At 50.2% G+C, this 21347-nt stretch overlaps 1 protein-coding gene across 1 annotated transcript; it reads left to right on the top strand.

Annotated features, from left to right (window-relative positions):
- Nucleotides 1-4167: 4167 nt before the first annotated feature.
- LOC119962419 (secreted phosphoprotein 24-like) lies at nt 4168-20513 on the top strand. The gene is made up of 6 exons (XM_038790377.1): nt 4168-4340; nt 4548-4651; nt 12318-12446; nt 14908-15189; nt 19973-20017; nt 20331-20513. Exons 1-6 carry the CDS (start codon nt 4289-4291, stop codon nt 20361-20363), a joined length of 645 nt encoding a protein of 214 aa, XP_038646305.1. The 5' UTR covers nt 4168-4288; the 3' UTR covers nt 20364-20513.
- Nucleotides 20514-21347: the final 834 nt, after the last annotated feature.

The raw sequence follows: 21347 nt of genomic DNA, 5'->3' as shown, positions 1-21347 counted from the left end.
AGCGTAGGTGGCAAAGTGCCCCTCGCCAGCGAGTCCATGAACACCTCCTGCAGGTGCGAGGCCAGTGCTGCCGTGAATTCTTTGGAGAGGTCCGCCGGGAACCTATCTAGTCCCGGCGCCTTCCCCTCCTGCATGGATTTAATGCTCTCCGTGCATTCTCCCAGTTCTAGTGGTGCTTCCAGCCCCCGCTTCCTATTCTCCCCCACAACTGGTTTGTCCAGTCCATTGAGGAGCTGTTTGATTCCCAAGCCCCTGCGGGGGAATCGGATGTGTATAGCTCCCCAGGTATAAGGCCTTGAATGCTTCGTTGACTGTTTCTGGCTCCATTACTAGTTTTTCTCTTCTGTTTCTGAACTGACTCGTGAGTCCCTCGTGTCCCTCATGACTGCCTGCTTTCTCAGCTGGTGAGCCAGCAGGCGAATGGCTTTGTCTCCGTGCTCGTAAAGAGTCCCCCGTTCCTGGCAGAGTTGGTGCACTGCTTTCCTCGTGGAGAGTGGGTCAAAGTCCATTTGTAGCTTCATCTTTACCGCCAGGAGCTCTATGGTTGGGACCTCAGGGGTCGCCTGTCTACTTCCAGTATGCAGTCGATTATCTGTTGCGTATTCACCCTCTCTTACCTGACCCTTTGTGCTTTGTTAGCAATAATTTCTCCCCTGACTGCATTCTTTAGCGGTCCCAGATCGTGGCCCGTGATATTTTCTCACACAAAGCCTTATCAGACAGAAGGACCGTATCCATGGGGGGCATTGGGTACAGCCCATCTCCAACCACAAATCCATACAATGTGGAGCATGATCGGAGATCATGATCACGGAGTATTTTTCCCTTCATATCCCTGGAAGCACCGATTTCCCCACTACAAAGAAATCAATCCAGGTGTATACGTTATGTACCTGGGAGAAGGTGTGGTCTGTTGCAGCCAGCCTATTGCCCTTCCTACCCTTGTCTCTATGTTTCCCCTATGGTTCTTTCCCCCTCCTGTTATTGCCCCCTTGCTCCCCTGCCCCCGCTTGCTCCACTGACTGTCCCACCACTGGTGTTGTGTATCCCCGCCCCCATTGCCTCATGCTCTCCCCCCTAGGGAATAAGTGCCATGGCTCCTCACCTGCTTGTACCTCCTGGTGCTAGCTTTCCCGTTAGTATGGTGGCCACCCCTCCTGGGGTCAGTATGTGTCTACCCTTCGCTTGCTATCTGTTTTCCCTTCCTGCTATCCTCCTCACCCTCTCTTGTGCTTTGCTACCCTCGCCCCTTCCTTATTATTCTTTAGTTCTCGTCTCCAAAGCAAGACAATGCAATTCCGCCCAAAGCGACTCATGTTGATTGAAGTCCTTTTGGGTAATCCTCTTCACTGGTGTCTCTGCTGCTGTTTTCCCAGCCCTTCTCCAGGACAAATTTGTCTGCGTCTGCTAGGGCTGTGAAGAAAAGCTCCCTGCCCTGGAATATGATCCGGAGTTTAGCCGAATACAGCATCCCAAATTTGACTTGGCTTTTGTATAGGGCCGCCTTCACCCTGTTGAACGCTGCCCGGGCGCTTGGCCAGGTCTGCCCCAATGTCCTGGTAAATCCTGGTCTGGTGTCCTTCCAATTTGCAGGTCCTTGTCTGCCTGGCCCAATGCAGGATTCTTCCCCAGTCTTGGTACTGGTAAATTTTGTCTCGGTAGCCCTCCAGTCTTGGGCTTTGGCAGGAGCGACCGGTGGGCTCTGTCTATTTCTGGCCGGTTGGGGAGGCTGTCCCTTCACACCAGGTTTCCCAGCATCTTGGCCACATAGTCCATGGGGTTTCTTCCTTCCAAAGAGAAAATGCCGAAAATCTCAGCAGGTCTGGCAGCATCTGTAGGGAGAGAAAAGAGTTAACATTAAGTCCAGATGACCGTTTGTCAAAGGTTTCTTTGCTCATTCCCTTCCAGTGGGCCCATTATCCTTAGGTTTTGGCGCCGTGACAGGTTCTCTTGGTCCTCTATTTTCCCCTTCAGACTCCCATGCGTCGCGGCCAACCTCATTATTTCTGTCTCCGGGCCTGTGATCCAGTCACTTTGATCTGTTGAGACTTTTTCTAATTCTTTTATGGTTTTCCCCTGGGCCTCCAGTTGTCTCTCTGTCTTGTCTCGGCCAGTGTTTTTCATACTTTTTTTTCAGGTACCCATTTCTACCTACCGGCCAACATTCAGGAGCCACGCCGGACGACCTTCGCGATCCACGCCGGCCGATCTTCGCAGCCCATGCCGGACGACCTTCGCAACCCACCATTTTCTCTTAACTTGTTTGCTGCTGACTAAATGGAGGAATCGCAATCGCGCCCAAAGCAGTGACGTCGATGTTCAGGGGGCGTGACCTGCTCTTAGCCTCCTTCAGGCAGGAAGATTACATAGAATTTTTTTTTTAATCTTTTGCGTCACCGATTGCGAAAATGCAACAGCTGCAGCAGCTGACTTTTAACAATGCCTGCTGTGAGCGGCCTTCAAAAAGGCTGCGACCATATAAAAAAATTGCGGTCGCACTGCGCATCTGTGCTCGCTCATCCATGTGCAGCTTGCTGGCACCCACGCTCTGGTGAGGGTGAACCCCATGTGCAGCTTGCTGGCCTCCTCGCTCTGGTGAGGGTGAACCCCGTGTGCAGCTTGCCAGCCCTTCTCGCTCTGGTGAGGGTGAACCCCGTGTGCAGCTTGCTGGCCTCCACGCTCTGGTGAGGGTGAACCCCGTGTTCAGCCTGCTGGCCTCCACGCTCTGGTGAGGGTGAACCCCGTGTGCAGCTTGCTGGCCTCCACGCTCTGGTAAGGGTGAACCCCGAGTGCAGCCTGCTGGCCTCCACGCTCTGGTGAGGGTGAACCCCGCGTGCAGCCTGCTGGCCTCCTCGCTCTGGTGAGGGTGAACCCCGAGTGCAGCCTGCTTGCCTCCACGCTCTGGTGAGGGTGAACCCCGTGTGCAGCCTGAGGCCTCCACGCTCTGGTGAGGGTGAACTCCGTGTGCAGCCTACTGGCCTCCACGCTCTGGTGAGGGTGAACCTCGTGTGCAGCCTGAGGCCTCCACGCTCTGGTGAGGGTGAACCCCGTGTGCAGCCTGAGGCCTCCACGCTCTGGTGAGGGTGAACCCCATGTGCAGCTTGCTGGCCTCCACGCTCTGGTGAGGGTGAACCCCGTGTGCAGCCTGAGGCCTCCACGCTCTGGTGAGGGTGAACTCAGTGTGCAGCTTGCCAGCCCTTCTCGCTCTGGTGAGGGTGAACCCCGTGTGCAGCCTGAGGCCTCCACGCTCTGGTGAGGGTGAACTCAGTGTGCAGCTTGCTGGCCCTTCTCGCTCTGGTGAGGGTGAACTCAGTGTGCAGCTTGCTGGCCCCCACGCTCTAGTGAGGGTGAACCCCCGTGTGCAGCTTGCTGGCCTCCACGCTCTGGTGTGGCTGGTGCCTCGCACCTTGTGCATCTGCCATCCCTACCACGTGTTTCTCTTAGTTTTTCCCATTTCTAGTCTCCTCATAGCCTCTGGCATGACATCCTTTCTGGTAGTATTATTAGTTAGGGCAAGGGGATATTTTTTCCCTATTTTAATGGGCTACTTTGGGTAGAAGGGCCTGTTTTCGGCTTCGTGGGAGGAGAGCCACCTGATGTGCGACTACTCAGCACATTCCCGTCACCGGAAGTCCCCAACCATGTAAATAATGACATTCCCATTCTCCTGACAATCCAAGAGTGGAAATTGGTGAGGAGAGAGACAACACAAAAGGTGATTCATAACAGAAAGAATGTGAATCTTCCACAACATCTGGATTTTTTCAACACTCTGAGATCCTGCCCAAATCCTTCCTACCATTAACAACACTCACTAAATGAGATCATTTGTGGCATGTGAGGGAAGTTGATTTGTGTGGAAAGTAATGCTGCAACTGTGAATCACAAACTCCCAATGTAGAAAAGTCCGTTATTCTAAGTGAAAAGAAAACTTGAATGAAGAAAACTAAAGTTTAAAGAAAATGAATTAAAATCAAATATGGATCTGGTTGGTGCTCTTGTTCTTTGGTTGGTTAATTCTTGAGTCGGAAACGTTAACAACGGAACTGTTAGATTTGTAGAACGGAACATCTGGCTATAATGGAAGAAACTTTAATCATATTACAGCCAATTGGCAGCAGGTTCCCCTGCCCAGGATCACCAAACTGAGCAAATATGAGTCAGTGTTTGAATGTGGTGGAGGTGCAGGATATAAAGCCTGAACACTGCAAGGGAAAGGCAGAGCGAGAGAGAGAGAAGCAGCTCCTTTACTCTTAGCAAGCAGCCATCTGATCACACAAGAGGCAGAATGAAATCCTTACTCCTCACCATTGCTGCAGTGCAGATCCTCCATTGCTCAGGTAGGTACTGGAGAGAGAGTCACACTTCATAAAACAACAAGTTATTGGCAGTGAGATTCATTCACTCAGACTTGACCAATGTGTAAAACAAATTCACTGAAGAATGCAACGCTACTCCGGTCGTTAATAATTTATTGAGTCAAAAGCTAAACTGTAGCGGGATTTTCCGAGAGTGTTTTCTCCAACTTTCTTTTGCTCTCTCTACAGGGGTGCCAAACCCTGAGGACGCTCTGAGAGTAGCAGTTATGAAGCTGAACGAAATAAGTGAAATCAGCCATCTGTGCCGCACAATCAGCAGCACTGTGACAGATGTAAGTGTGTCCTGGTCTCAGTGTGTTTCACTGTCTAAAGTCTACAAGAATATTACTGAGTGCAGTTAGACACTGGTTATTAAACAGGAGCTGAATATTATATTGTTCTCACACTGATGGGTGAAGCAGCTCAGGAAGTTAAATTCTAATTCAGTTCTGTATTTTGGAACATGTAAATGGGAAATTAGGGGAACAGCTGAGAGTGAGATCTGAATTGCTTCCAGAATTTACATTCGGGAAATCACAACGGCCTTTCAACCATTCTCATATTCTGCAAATGACTCCAAGGTAAATGTTGAGGACAGATCTCCCCTTGGATAATGGAAGTGATGGGGTTAAATTTGAGGTGATTGTGTCTGATTACAACACTACCACCAGATTTCCAGGGCTCATACCCTGGGCGAGATCAGCGCTCCTCAGGCATGTACCTCAGTGATCCAAACAGCTGGAGCCTCTAACATCTGGAGAATGACGTTTAAGTAGCCCCTGGGTAGATTGTAGACACAGGTTGCTGAACAGGAGGGGAAGTAGGCCATAAAATAATCTTTGCCCGGGCAGGGAGAGCTGCTGTGATTCTTTTAGGGGACAGATTGAATCCCCAATCTTCTCCATCCCCAACACAATTGTTCCCATGATCACAAAGCTCCATCTCTGCCCAATCCAACAGCACCTCCTACTGCATCACACACAACCCCTGCCCATCAAACACCCCCAACCCCATCATACACAATCCCTGCCCATCGAACACCTACAACCCCATCACACACAATCCCTGCCCATCAAATACCCACAACCCCATCACACACACCCACTGCCCCATCAAACACCCCCAACCCCATCACACACCACACCTGCCCATCAAGCACCCACAACCCCATCACACAGACCCCCTGCCCCATCAAACACACCCAACCCCATCACACACAATCCCTGCCCCATCAAATACCCACAACCCCATCACACACAACACCTGCCCATCAAGCATCCACAACCCCATCACGCACAACCCCTGCCCCATCAAACACACCCAACCCCATCACACACCACACCTGCCCATCAAGCACCCACAACCCCATCACACAGACCCCCTGCCCCATCAAACACACCCAACCCCATCACACACAATCCCTGCCCCATCAAATACCCACAACCCCATCACACACAACACCTGCCCATCAAGCATCCACAACCCCATCACGCACAACCCCTGCCCCATCAAACACACCCAACCCCATCACACACAACCCCTGCCCCATCAAACACCCCCAACCCCATCACACACACCCCCTGCCCCATCAAACACACCCAACCCCATCACACAAAATCCCTGTCCATCAAACACCCCCAACCCCATCACACACACACCCTGCCCCATCAAACACCCCCAACCCCATCACACATACCCCCTGTCCCATCAAACACCCCCAGCCCCATAAGACACCCCAACCCCATCACACACAACCCTGCTCCATCACACACAACCCTGCCCCATCACACATCCCCATCCACATCAAACACCCCTCAACCCCCATCAGACACCTTCATCTCCATCGCACATAAACACTGCCCCATTGCACGCCCCAGACTGCGCCAAACACCTCCAACCCCATTGCACACCCACGATCCCATTAAACATCCTGAACCGTCAAATACCCCAACTCCCTCAAACACCCCCAACTCCATCAAACACCCCCAACCCCATCAAACACCCCCAACTGCATCAAACCCCCCAACCCCTTCAAACACCCACAACCCCTTCAAACATCCACAACCCCATGATACACCCACAACACCATCAAACACCCCCAACGCATCAAACACACCCGCCCCCATCAAACACTCCCAACCCCATCAACCACCCCCAACCCCATGAAACACGAGCAACCCCATCAAACACCCCCAACTCCATCAAACACCCCCAACCCCATCAAACACGAGCAACCCCATCAAACACCCCCAACCCTGTCAAACAACCCCTGCCCATTCAAACACTCCCAACCCAGCGAACCCCCCCCAACCCTATCAATCACCCGCAACCCCATCAAACACCCCCAACCCTGTCAAACACCCCCAACCCATCAAACACCCTCAACCCATCAAACACCCGCAACCCCATCAAACACCACCAACCCTGTCAAACACCCCCAACCCATCAAACACCCTCAACCCATCAAACACGCCCAACCCCATCAAACACCCCAACCCCATCAAACACCCCCAACCCCATCAAACACCCGCAACCCCATCAAACACCCCCAACCCTGTCAAACAATCCCCAACCCCATCAAACACCCACAACCCCATCAAACGCTCCCAACCCATCAAACATCCCCAACTCCATCAAACACTCCCAACCCATCAAACGCACCCAACTCCATCAAACATCCCAAACCCCATCAAACACCCGCAACCCCATCAAACACCCCCAACCCCATCAAACACCCACAACCCCATCAAACACCCCCAACCCTGTCAAACACCCCCAGCCCATCAAACGCACCCAACTCCATCAAACATCCCCAACCCCATCAAACACCCCCAACCCCATCAAACACCCACAACCCCATCAAACACCCCCAACCCATCAAACACCCGCAACGCCATCAAACACCCCCAACCCTGTCAAACAATCCCCAACCCCATCAAACACCCCCAACCCCATCAAACACCCCCAACCCCATCAAACACCCACAACCCCATCAAACACTCCCAACCCATCAAACGCACCCAACCCTATCAAACACCCCCAACCCATCAAACGCACCCAACTCCATCAAACCCCCCAACCCCATCAAACACCCGCAACCCCATCAAACACCCCCAACCCCATCAAACGCACCAACTCCATCAAACACCCCCAACCCCATCAAACACCCACAACCCCATCAAACACCTCCAACCCATCAAACACCCGCAACGCCATCAAACACCCCCAACCCATCAAACACCTGCAACTGTAAAAACATCCCCAACCCTATCAAACACCCCCAACCCCATCAAACACCCCCAACCCCATCAAACACCCCCAACCCCATCAAACACCCACAACCCCATCAAACACTCCCAACCCATCAAACGCACCCAACCCTATCAAACACCCCCAACCCATCAAACGCACCCAACTCCATCAAACACCCCCAACCCCATCAAACACCCGCAACCCCATCAAACACCCCAACCCCATCAAACACCCGCAACCCCATCAAACACCCCAACCCCATCAAACGCACCAACTCCATCAAACACCCCCAACCCCATCAAACACCCACAACCCCATCAAACACCCCCAACCCCATCAAACACCCCCAACCCCATCAAACACCCGCAACCCCATCAAACACCCACAACCCCATCAAACACCTCCAACCCATCAAACACCCGCAACGCCATCAAACACCCCCAACCCATCAAACACCTGCAACTGTAAAAACATCCCCAACCCTATCAAAAACCCCCAACCCCATCAAACCGCCCAACCCCATCAAACTGCCCCAACCCTATCATACACCCCTAATCATATCAAACTCCACCATTCTCATCAAACACCGCCAACGCATCAAACACCACCGACCCCATCAAACAGGCGGCATGATAGCACCGCTGCCTCACAGCTCCAGGGACCTGGGTTCAATCTAGTCTCGGCTGACTGTGGAATTTGCACTTTCTCCTCGCGACTCTGTGGGTTTCCTCCGGGTGCTCTGGTTTCCCCCCACACTGCAAAGATGTGTGGGTTAGGTGGATTGGCCATGCTACATTTCTCCTTAGTGTCCAAAAAGTGTTAGATAGGGTTACTGAGTTGTGGGGATAGGTGGAGACGTGGGTTCAGGGAGGGTGCTCTTCCCAGGAACCGGTGCAGACTTGATGGGCTGTATGGCCTCCTTCTGCACTGTAGGGATTCTATGAAACACCCTCAATATCATCAATCACCCCTTACCCTCTATCCCATCCAACATCCCCAACCCCATCAAACACATCCTATCCCATCAAACACCATCAACCCAATCAAACACCCCAAACCCTATGAAATACCCCCAAACCCGTTTAACACCCCAACCTCATCAAACATTCAAAGTCCCATTAAACCCCCCCTACTCCATCAAACACCCTGAACCCCAACACAGACGTCCACTGCCATCAAACACCTCCAACTGTAAAAACATCCCCAACTGTATCAATCACCCCCAACCCCATGAAACACTCCCATTCCATCAATCAACCCCTGCCCCATCAAACACCCCCAACCCATCAAACACCCCCAACCCATCAAACACTCCCAACCGTAAAAATATCCCCAACCCCATCAAACACCCCCAACACCATCAAACCGCCCAACCCATCAAACACACCCCACCCCATCAAACACCCCCGACCCAATCAAACACCCCCAACTCCATCAAACACCCCAACTCCATCAAACACCCCCAACCCCATCAAACACCCCCGACCCAATCAAACACCCCCAACTCCATCAAACACCCCAACCCCATCAAACACCCCCAACCCCTTCAAACACCCACAACCTCATCAAAAACCCCCAACCTATCAAACACCCCCAACTTCATCAAACACCCCCAACCCCATCAAACGCCCACAACCCCATCAAACAACCCCGACCCCATCAAACACCCCCAACCCCTTCAAACACCCACAACCCCATCAAACACCCCCAACCCATCAAACATCCCCAACTCCATCAAACACCCCCAATCCCATCAAACATCCCCAACTCCATCAAACACCCCCAACCCATCAAACATCCCCAACTCCATCAAACACCCCCAATCCCATCAAACGCCCCCAACCCCATCAAAAACCCGCAACCCCATCAAACACTCCTAACCCCATCAAACACCCCCAACCCCATCAAACACCCCCAACCCATCAACATCCCCAACCCCATCAAACACCCCCAACCCATCAACATCCCCAACCCCATCAAACACCCCCAACCCCATCAAACACAAGCACCCCAACCGTAAAAACATCCCCAACCGTATCAAACATCCCCAACCCCATCAAACACCCCTATCCCATCAAACACTCCCAACCGTATTAAACACCCCCAACCCCATGAAACATCCCCATCCCATCAAACACCCCAAACCATATTAAACACCCCTAATCCCATCAAACACCCCCAATTGTATCAAACCCCGCCCACCCATCAAACGCCCTCACCTCATCAATCAACCCCTGCCCCATCAAACCCCCACAACCCCATCAAACACGCCAAACCGATCAAACACCACCAACCCTATCAAGCACCGTCAAACGTATCAAACACCCTAAACCCAATGAAACACCCTTTCTCCATCAATCAACACCTGACCCATCAAATACCCCAATCCCATCAAACACTCCATCCTACCAATAATAATAACTTTATTATTGTTACAAGTAGGCTTACATTAACACTGCAATGAAGTTACTGTGAAAAGCCCCTAGTCGCCACACTCCGGCGCCTGTTCGGGTACACAGAGGAAGAATTTAGAATGTTTAATTCACCTAACAGCACGTCTTTCAGGAATTGTGGGAGGAAACCGGAGCACCCGGAGGAAACCCACGCAGACACAGGGAGAACGTGCAAACTCTGCACAGTGACCCAAACTGAGAATAAAACTCGGATCCCTGACACTGTGAAGCAACAGTGCTAACCACTGTGCTACCGTGCCGCCCGCAATCATCGATACAAGATTTCGATCAGTGCAGATATCTGGGACGGTTGTGGGGCTGGAGGAAATTACTGAGATAGAGAAGAGTGAGGCCATGAGAATCGGAAAAAAGGATGAGAACTTTAAGTGGGAGTGTTACTTCACCATAAGCCAATGTAATTCAGTGAACATAGGGTAGTGGGTGAATGTGATAGACGTAGCAGAGTTTTAGAAAGACTAAGGTTTATGGTGATTGGTTGCTGGGAGAGAGCTTTGGAAAAGCTGAATCTAACAAAGGAATGCATGAGATTTTCAGCACGGTGAACGCATTTTAATATTATTTAGACCTGGGAGAGAATTCTTGCCCAAAGATGGTGGGTGCGATTCTCCGCAAATGCTGCCGTCAAACTGGCCGTGTTTCACGGCAGCCTCCGTGCCCCTTCCCCGGACCCGATTCTCCTAGCTGCGGGGCCCCGTGAACCACGGCATCGCGGCCTTAGCGGCCGTCGCTAAGTCCGCGCGCCAAGCGTCACGCCGGCTGACGCGCACGATGACATCAGCCGTGCATGCTCGGATTGGACGGCGCCAACCCGCGCATGCGCGGGGCCGTCATCTCCCTCGGCCGCCCCGCGGACTGATCCTGCGGGGCGGCGGAGGGAGAAAGAGCGCGTCCGTTACGGATGCGGGCCCATGCCCCCCTTGGCACGGCCGTGGTACAGCTGTGCCAATCGGGGCCCTGGATGCCCAGAACGGGCATGTTGCGGCCGTTTTTACGATGGCAGCAAGCAGGTGTGTTTGCTGCCGTAAAAATGGCCGTAAAGGCCTGGGAACTCGGCCCATCGGCCTGGGGAGAATCACTGTTCGCCGTATAAAACGGCGAGCAGCGATTCATGTCGTGGGGCGGCCGTGGGGGGGGGGGGGGGGGGGGGGGGGGGGAGAATAGCGGGTGGGCGTGAAAAATGTCGGGGATGCCCTCCCGCTATTCTCCGACCCATCGTGGGCAGCGGAGAATCGCGCCCGGTGTTTTACATTGTCCACAACCTCCACCACTCATGATCAGCTAATTTATTGATCTGATTAATCTACAATTCAGTTCACGTCATATTTGTAGCAGTCCTTTAAAACATACACTTGTAATTCATTTACACATGACCGGAAGGACAGGGTGGTATGGTAGCACAGTGGTTAGCACTGCTGCTCCGCAGCACCAGGGTCCCATGTTCGATTCCCGGCTTGGGTGACTGTCTGTGAGGAGTTTGCACGTTCTCCCCATGTTTGCGTGGGTTTCCTCCGGGTGCTCCAGTTTTCTCCCACAGTCCAAAGGTGTGCGGGTTAGGTCGATTGGTCACGCTAAATTGCCCCTCAGCGTCCAAATGTTAGGTTGGGTGCGGGGATGGGGTGGAAGTGTGGGCTTAGGTAGGGTGCTCTTTCAGGCGCCAGTGTAGACTTGATGGGCCGAATGGCCTCCTTTTGCACTGTAAATTCTCTAACTTCTATGACCGTCCAAACTACAGATCTGACCCCAGACCAGCGAATTGGGTGAGGTGAAAATCCTCGATTTGTTGCTGTCTGCCATTTTGTTTTCCAATCAAGGGGCAATTTAGCGTGTCCAATCCGCCTATCATGCATATCTTTGGTTTGTGGGGGTGAAACCCACGCAGACACGGGGAGAACGTGTAAACTCCACATGGACAGCAACCCAGGGCTGGGATTTGAACCTGGGTCCTCAGCGCCGTAGGCAGCAATGCTAACCACTGTGCCACCGTGCTGCCCTGTTGTTGTCTGCCATGATGATTTTGTGAGGACACTAGGAGTTCACCATCAGTCACGTGGTGCAAATCAAGGAAGGTATTGACAAACCGTCAATGTAGCCCCCAATGTGATGGGGAGCCAGTTATTCAGGAAACAGGACATTTGCTCCCTCATGTTACTGGCAATGGCGGGACTGATATATCTCATGGCACGCCTGGAACCCTCCTTGAGGACATATAATTGACATCTATTTCTTCATTTAGCTGTCGCCCACAGGAAAATTCTCCTACAATGTGGACTTAGCGTTTTCAGTAAAAGAAACTGTCTGCTCCAAAAACTCTGGGCTTGAGTTTGATGATTCCAGTTGCAACTTCCGGCCTGCAAAGATTGCTGTGAGTACTGAGTTGATGAGAAACATTCTCAGCTTCATTTCTTTACTGGAAACGTTAGTGAATTACTGTGAAATTGACACCAAGTCATGACAAACTGTTTCTGAATGCAAACCCCATTTACCAGCTGTGTGTTTATTTTAAACTGGTATGCCATGTGGGCTCACTTTATAAGATCAGCAATGTATTTTTCTTTCATTATAGAGTGAATGAATAGTCTCATTTATTGGCGACTTGTCGTCCCAGACAGAGTTGCTGCACGATGTTTGCAGCACAGGCTCAGTCATTCAGCTTCCTGTGAAGCTGGGTTGGCTTTTCTGAACGTTGTGATGGGGTGGGGTTCAGGACTTGTTGGTCTCCGACAGACCAACTCCTGTTACCCAAAGTGGTGGGTTTAGAGTGAATGAAGAGACAACTTCGACCAATCTGTCATCATTGGATGTGCTGGTGAGGCAGAATAATATTGCTTTCAGAAATAGCTCAAACAAGTCTAATAATAATCATCTATATTAGTGTCACAAGCAGGCTTACATTAACACTGCAATTAGGTTACTGTGAAAATCCCCTCGTCACCACACTCTGGCGCCTGGTTCGGGTGCACAGAGGGAGAATTCAGAATATCCAATTCACCTAACACGTCTTTCGGGACTTGTGGGAGGAAACCAGCACTTGGAGGAAACCCACGCAGTCACGGGGAGAATGTACAGAATCCGCACAGACAGTGCCACAAGCAGGGAATTGAACCCAGGCCCCAGACGCTGTGAAGCAAGAGTGCTAACCACTGTGTTACTGTGATGCCCTCAATGATAGGGGTGGCACAGTAGCACAGTGGTTAGCACTCTTGCCTCACAGCGCCAGGGACCCGGGTTCTATTCCGTCTTTGGTTGACTGTGTGGAGTTTGCATGTTCTCTCCATGTCTGTGAGGGTATTCTCTGGGTGCGCTGGTTTCCTCCCACAGTCCAAAAATGTACAGGTTAGGTGGATTGGCCATGATAAATTGTCTCTTTATGTTCAAAGATGTGCAGGTTAAGTGGGATTATGGGGTTCTGGGGATAGGACGGGGGAGTGTGCCCAGGTAGGGTGCTCTTTCATAGGATCGGTGCAGACGCGATGGGTGGAATGGACTGCTTCTGGACTGTTGGGCTTCTATGTCTCTTCAATATAAATCTCAGGGTTAGGGAATTTGTCCCTTGCCAATTAGTTATTTGCAGTTATTCAATGCGCTGAACAATTTCAATGAATTTGATCTGATTCGATTTCTCATGTTTGAAGCTCGTAGAATGTCTGCTATTAGCTGCTGAAACATCAGGCTCATCCATTGTACAGAATAGAATAAAAACATAATTTCATATCGCTGGAAAGTTAAAAATCCGCACAATAGGTGCGGATCAATATCAAGCGGTCAGTGCCTTGGGTAACAGGAATCCACATTTTGTACTCAATGCTGCAGTTTTCTTGGCAAAATCTCCAATTTTATTTGAATGTAAATATTGCGACTTCCTGGCATTACAAAAACTGAAAGTGGTTGAAGAGCTGTGAGGACTGAGTTACTTAACCCCTTCATGGCTGGGCGTCTCTTACCTACATGCTGTTCATGAGGTTCTGACCCACCCTGGAGCTCCTGTTAACTGCTGGCACCGAGGCAGCAGCAACTGGAGGGAAGCTCAACAGACAGAGCTCTGTAAAAAAACTGGGAGAGGTGAACAGTGTATGTAATGGGCCCCTGCTGTACATATACCTCAGTAATGTCAGAGAACCACATGTATGTAGAGGGCCTCCAGTTTTCATCTTCCTTCCACTGATGTTTGAATGGAATTGGGGTTATTGGAGGTGCAAAATGAGTGAAGGAAACTCCAAATTGATCCCTACCGCCAAATACTTATTCACATACAACAAATAATAAACTAGCAAAAGATCTATTGCCCCATTCAGTCTGTCCCATGCAACTGTGATACCCTCGATCAAAATAGAGATGCTTCCGGCCCACTCGAAAGTTGTCTTCTGGGAGAGTTGAAGAACTAGACCATAACTCTGGCCAATCAGTGAGAGGGAAATCTGGAATACCCCGCTCTGTAACCCAATTTCTCAACAGCTTGATACCTAGCCCAAAGATTTAATTCTCATTGGCCTTCTCCATTGTGTACAAGACCTAGGTCCCATGGCATGTTTTCAGAGCAAGATCTGAGGAATTCAAGAGCAAGTCGCAGTCATTCTCCGTTGACCAGTTCAAGCAAAGGATAGCAGATTGCAAACTCAAGATGTGATTGTCAGGGGTGTGGCAACAGGGAGAAAGCAGGCGAATCACACTAAGTGAATAATTCATTTGGAGAACCAATCCAGACAGTATGGGCTGAATAGCTTCAGAATTCTCTCGAAGTTCTGGGCAGCAGCACTTAAGAGACATCAGAATGTAGCAGTCACGCATAACAGTGTTCTTCCCTCACATGGTTCCTGTTTTCACAGGAGACAGCTTCATGCAGGAGTCGTGTTAAATATTTAGCTGATGAAGTACTGGATGTTGATGTGGAGTGTCACGGCTTCAAGAAAGCCAGAGGTAGTGGAGATTTATTGGAGAAGTTGAGGAATGACCATGAAGTATTGCGAGGAGCGAAAGATCAAAGAGAAATTACTCAAGGAGGGAAGGCTCACAGCAAACCCATCAAAGTGGGAAAAGGTCGCAGAAAGCAAGCAGAAAGGTTCAACAATAATGGCGAATCATCAGAATTAATCAACAGCAGTGAAGAGGTAATTTCTCAATCTCTGTTCTCTTGTCCCTGCATCACCATTACTACATGTAAAAAATGTCACATTTCAGGTCAAGTGATGCACAAATCCAATCATCCCCCTTATCCAAAAGTCTTTTCCAGTAATCTGCTCTGTGGTGCTTTGTCAAAGGATTTCCTGAAGTCCAGGTGGAGTACATCCACTACATTCCCTCTGCACTGTCACTGTCCCAATAGGAAATGCCTGCTGGCCATTTCTAACTGTTTTTCTCTGTCTATAGGTTAGTGGTCATTCCATACTCACCTCAATATGCTTTTGTTGGTTACAATGGTGGGCTGATTCAGGTTATTCCTGGGTGGTGGATTTCCCAGTCTTACTGACAGCTTTTTGGACTGAGCTCACATTAAGAATGTACTATTTTATTCTGGTGTCCAATGGGCGAAATGAAAGGGATGGGGGTGGGTCAGGGATACAGGGGGCAGTTGGGAGGCAGTTGGGGGGTTTATTTTGGTCTCGGCAAGGAACGCCCCATCGAGGCCGCACTTCCTCATGTTAGCTCCTCAGTGCAGAAAGATTTTGATGCACCATTTTTAAATGCCACCCGATCTTGCGATCCCCCTCGGTCATCCAAACACGGCCTCCAGATCTCCCCACTGCTCTAACCTATCTCTTAAGGGGTCCATGAGCCTTCCCTCACCCCACCTCTCAAGGGCAAGGAATCTCAGGTCCTAATACCTGGCACGGGCACATGGGCACCTTGGCACGGCCAGAAGGGAACCCTGGCACTGCCTAGGCCAGCCTGGAAGTGGCACCTGGGCAGTGCCAGGGTGCCTGGGTGGCAGAGCAAAGGTGCCAGGTCAACAGTGCCAAGGTACTGGGTGCTGGTGGGAGTGCTAAGGTACCACACTGCACAGAATCCGACCTCGTGGGGCCCCCCCGAGGCCCTGGAGTTTCCCCAGGTGCCATTACACCTAATCCACATTTGTGTGGACCAGTGCCATGGCGAGGTCTCCCAGGGTCGGTCGTTCATTCCCGGGCCTTGGGGAAATCGGGCGGCAACATATTCAAATGAACCTAATGGCTCACTTAAATATGTAAGTCTGGATCGTGCCCAGCAAGGGTTAGATCCAGATCGTGGTGTCTCGCAAGAGCTCATTATATCTCATGAGGAATTCCGAGCCTCTCGTGAGATTTAATGACCTTGTCGTGTCACCGAGTTGGGTGCAATGAGGGCGCCTGATCGCCCTCCAGGTGCAATTTCTGGCGGGAAACGAGGTGCAATTCCCACTGAGTGGTTGGGCGTGATCCAGATTGCAATCCACCCACACTTAGAAAATTCTTTGGGGGGGGGGGGGAGTTTTACACCAGCAGTGAGGGGGCGGTGCCTAAACTGGCCAGCAAACCCAGCTTCACAGAAGGGTACCCTAATCTTAAAGTGACAGCAAAGGACCTCCCCCCCACACTCCCCATATCAGCATCACTGGCAGCAACCTCTATCCCACCTCCCCGAGGATTGCTCGCATGGGGACCCCAGATTCGGTCTCCCTTCAGAACGTTGTCCCTTCTCGCCAACATCAGGCCCTCCCACCCAACCGTCGGTACTCAGATATGGCATCACCAGATTCCCTGCCCCCCTACGTGCCCCCCTTGCCTTTCCCCCTCTCAGGCCCTTCCCCCTATCAAGTCCTGCTCCTTGTGGCACTACCCCATGGCATCCTTGGCACTACAGCAGAGTGCCTGGGGAAAGTGCCAGGGCCGTGTAGTGCCATGCAGTGCCCTGACCGCCCGACAACTCCAATGGCCTCCAAGCCCCCAGGAGTGGTCAAAATGTGTAGTCTCTGGTGGTGGAGACCAGTGGAGATTCCTGCCAGTTTCACACTGCCCTGCGGGTGGTGGGGGGGTGGGGGGGGGGGGGGGGGGGGGGGATCTGGCTTAAAACTGACAAAGCATATTAAATACTGAATTAATCTGATTCATGCCCTCTCTGGGTACCACGGGCCAGGAGCATTACATTCTGTTTGGCACTTGATGCAAACCCCGTCTTGGTGCTCGCCCAGAATAGTAGGATGTGCGCTGGGTAAATGTCGGAAAACGAGGTTGGCGAGACGGAGAATCCCACCTACTATCTGTCACAAACTCATGCATTCACACACACACACACTCTCACACACACACTCATTCACAAACACACACTCATACACACACTCGCACACACACTCTCACACACACTCAGACACACACTCATTCAAAAACATGCACTCACACACACATTCGCACACACACACTCTCACACACACACTCATTCACAAACACGCACTCATACACACACTCGCACACACACACTCTCACACACACTCAGACACACACTCATTCACAAACACGCACTCACACACACACTCAGACACACACTCATTCACAAACACGCACTCACACACACATTCGCACACACACACTCACACGCACTCAGACACACACTCATTCACAAACACGCACTCACACACACTCACACTCACACACACACTCGCACACTCACACACACTCTCACACACACACTCATTCACAAACATGCACTCATGCACACACTCGCGCACACACACTCACACACACTCACACACACACTCATTCACAAACACGCACTCATACACACACTCGCACACACACTCTCACACACACTCAGACACACTCATTCACAAACTCATGCAATCACACACACACACACTCATTCACAAACACGCACTCATACACACACTCGCACACTCACACATACTCTCACACACACTCATTCACAAACACGCACTCACACACACATTCGCACACACACTCACACACACTCATTTGCATTCACACATAGACACACACACTCACACACACACACACATGAGTGCACTCACACACACACACACATTTAGTTAAGGTCACAGATGAGAACACAACTATTTGTAATGTGGAAAACTGGGAGGAAAGGTGACTGCGCCACAGGTGTGATAACACTGACCAATAAGTGTTTTTTTGTTGAAACAAACTTTAATTTAAACACAAAATCAGTCGCATTAGCAACAGAGGATGGGACTGTTTAGCACAGGGCTAAATCGCTGGCTTTGAAAACAGACCAAGGCAGGCCAGCAGCACGGTTCGATTCCGTAACAGCTTCCCCGAACAGGCGCCGGAATGTGGTGACTAGGGGCTTTTCACAATAACTTCATTTGAAGCCTACTCGTGACAATAAGTGATTTTCATTTCATTACAATAGATTTTTTGGATTTAGGTTGGTTTTCAAACCTGTGATGATTAGTTCTGTCTCTGGCTCCATTCAGTTGGATTAATCATTATCAGGATACATAGTGTTCCATAGTCACATGTTGAAGATTAATATTTCTCTGCCTTACTTTCCTCAAAGACACTCCTTCAAACCTACCGCCTTGATTAAATGTTTGGTCTTTTTTTTAATAGTTATGGGGACGTGGATGTTATCAGCATCTGTTCCCAACCTGAATTTCCCAGGAACTGAATGGTTTGCTAGGTCATTTCAGAGGACAGTTAAGAGTCAACCACATTGGGGAGGCACGGTGGCGCAGTGGTTAGCACTGCTGCCTCACAGAGCCAGAGACCCGGGTTCGATCCCGGCCCTGTGTCACAGCCCGAGTGGAGTTTTGCACATTCTCCCCGTGCCTGCCAAGGTTTCACCCCCACAACCCAAAGATGTGCAGGTAGGTGGATTGGCCACGCTAAATTGCCCCTGAATTGGAAAAAAAAGAATCGGGTATTCTAAATTTTTTAAAAAGAATCTACCACATTGCTGTGGGTCTGGAGTCACATGTAGGTCAGGCTGGATAAGGATGGCAGATTTCCTTCCCGATCATTGTCACCATTACTGAGAATAGCTTTATATTCCAGATTTATTAATTGAATTAAAATTCCAAACTGCCACGATGGGATTTGAATCCATGTCCCCTGGGCATTAACTGTGACCTCTAGTCCAGTGTCTACTATTCTGAGAACATGTAATGTTACCACCCGCTGGCATGATGTGGCATTGGCATGAATCACTACCACAAACGGAGACCAGATGCGATGACCATGTCGCGGGGAAGGGAGGGGGGTTACTTGGAGGCTATTGCAGCTCCCAGGTGGTCAGAGACATGGCAGGGGCACTGCCCCTGGCACCCTGGTACTGCCAGATTGGCACTGCTAAGGGGAGGGGGATTAAGAGGGGCCTGAAGGGGGCAGGGCCTTTGGTGACCCACATAACGTTGTGCCGCTCCCTTACGGATGTTGCCTGGTGTCATCGATTTGGGAAGGGGGGTTTGATGCTTGAGAGGATGGGGTTGTGTGGGTTGGGTTATCCTGATGCCTGGGGTGGGGGTGACCCAACATTTTGTGTTCTGGGGGGGGTTGCCCTTCTATGGTCAAGAGTTGGATCTGTTACCCTTGTCTGCGGGGGCCACGATGTCAATGGTGGGGGTTTGGGGGGGTGATGTAGGGGGTAAGAAGACCTGACACTTAACTTTGAGTTTGGGCACTCTTTTTAAAGGGCTCCCCGATCTCTGAGGAGCCAATCTTGCCTTTGTGTTTAGGCCTCGCCCAGTTCAATGCTGGTGAAAATGACGAAGATCACCATCAGATTTTGGCGCAATTTGCACTGATTTTTGTGCCCGGAATGAAACTTTGTCATTTTTTGGGAGAATTGCATCTGTACCGTTTACATATGTAACGTAATATTATTTATTATTTTATCTTTTTTTTGGAGATAATTCTGAAGTTTGTGAACACTGCTAAATACTTATACCTTACTATCTCAATGCAGATAAAGATGACGTCAGATGAATCATCAGTGGAGGAGTCTAGAAAGGTGAGTATAAACTGGGACTTTGTGTCAGAGAATTGCCTCTTGATCATCAGCCAACAATAAAACATTGAACCCAGACTGAACTTGGTGGAGAGGGATTCTCCCATTCCCCAGCTACGCATTTCTCCGTGGCACGCCATTCTCTGGCGGTGGGATTCTATCTTCCTGCCGCTTGTCAATGGGATTTCCCAGTGAAGCCACCCAGGAAGCCCATGGACAGGGATGCACTGCCAGCGGGAAAACTGAATCGCAACGAACGGAGAATTCCGGTCAGTCTATCTGAAAATGACTGTTCTGTTGATTCTGTCCATTACAGGAACACAATGATGATTCAAGAGGCCGACACTAACCATGAATGAAATGTCTAAAAGGCCGAGCTTGGTGTGGACACAAGAAGACCTCAGTCTCATTAAAGAAGATGTTATCGATTGTACTTTACTTGTTCATGTAAAAGAGAAACATGTTATGACTAATAAAATATCTATACTTTGTAAAAGTCCTTTTCTGTTTATTGTCTCAGAAAACCACCTGATGAGCAGCAAAGTATTTCTCTCCGACATGTCCCGAACTGTTGTTAATTTTTATTTCATTGCTAAAGCAGGAATTGTAGCACAGAGAGTGAGCACCCTGCTCACCATGTACTTCAATAACAGCTTTCCTCTTTCCAATAGCTGTTGCTTGGAGCAGGGAGTTTAGCTGCAAATGAATAGAAATGGTGTGAAGCACATTTGAGACAGTGTGGTAGGCTATATTAGGGGTATCGCGGTACCTAGGTGGGATGTACCTTATACTGTAGTATGAGTGGTAGAACCTGCCTGCTGGTTCCGCCCAGCAGGCGGAGCATAAGAGTCTGTGTATCACCCTCAGCAGTCATTCTGTACCGGAGCTGCTGGGGTAACTACTTGTTCATTAAAGCCTTCAATTGGACTACAATCTCGCTTCAGTAGTGATTGATCGTGCATCAGACAGGAACATTTAATTTACACAGTTTTGAGATTGCTGCCTCTACTCGGATCGGCCAAATAGCAACTTATGGAATTATTGTGTGAGATCAAGGCCTGTACCATGGGTAAAGTGGACGCTGGTTATGACTCATTGTTTCGTCTCATTGAAATTATTTCTCTGGAAATTGGAGTCAGTTCCCAGAGAAACCTACTGCATAAATAATCTCTGTTTCCTGATCATAGGGATGTCAGTTAAAATAAAAACAGAAAATACACAGTAGATGTTATATATCATCCACTAGGCTACAGTTTGCAGATCATGATTTCAAAATTTGTAAACGATATGAAGATTGGAAATGTTGACAACTGTGATGACGATAGTCTTGAAC

This window comes from Scyliorhinus canicula, chromosome 2 (assembly GCF_902713615.1).
Source record: "Scyliorhinus canicula chromosome 2, sScyCan1.1, whole genome shotgun sequence".
Classification (NCBI taxonomy): domain Eukaryota; kingdom Metazoa; phylum Chordata; class Chondrichthyes; order Carcharhiniformes; family Scyliorhinidae; genus Scyliorhinus; species Scyliorhinus canicula.
This window is presented reverse-complemented; position numbering and strand designations above follow the sequence as displayed.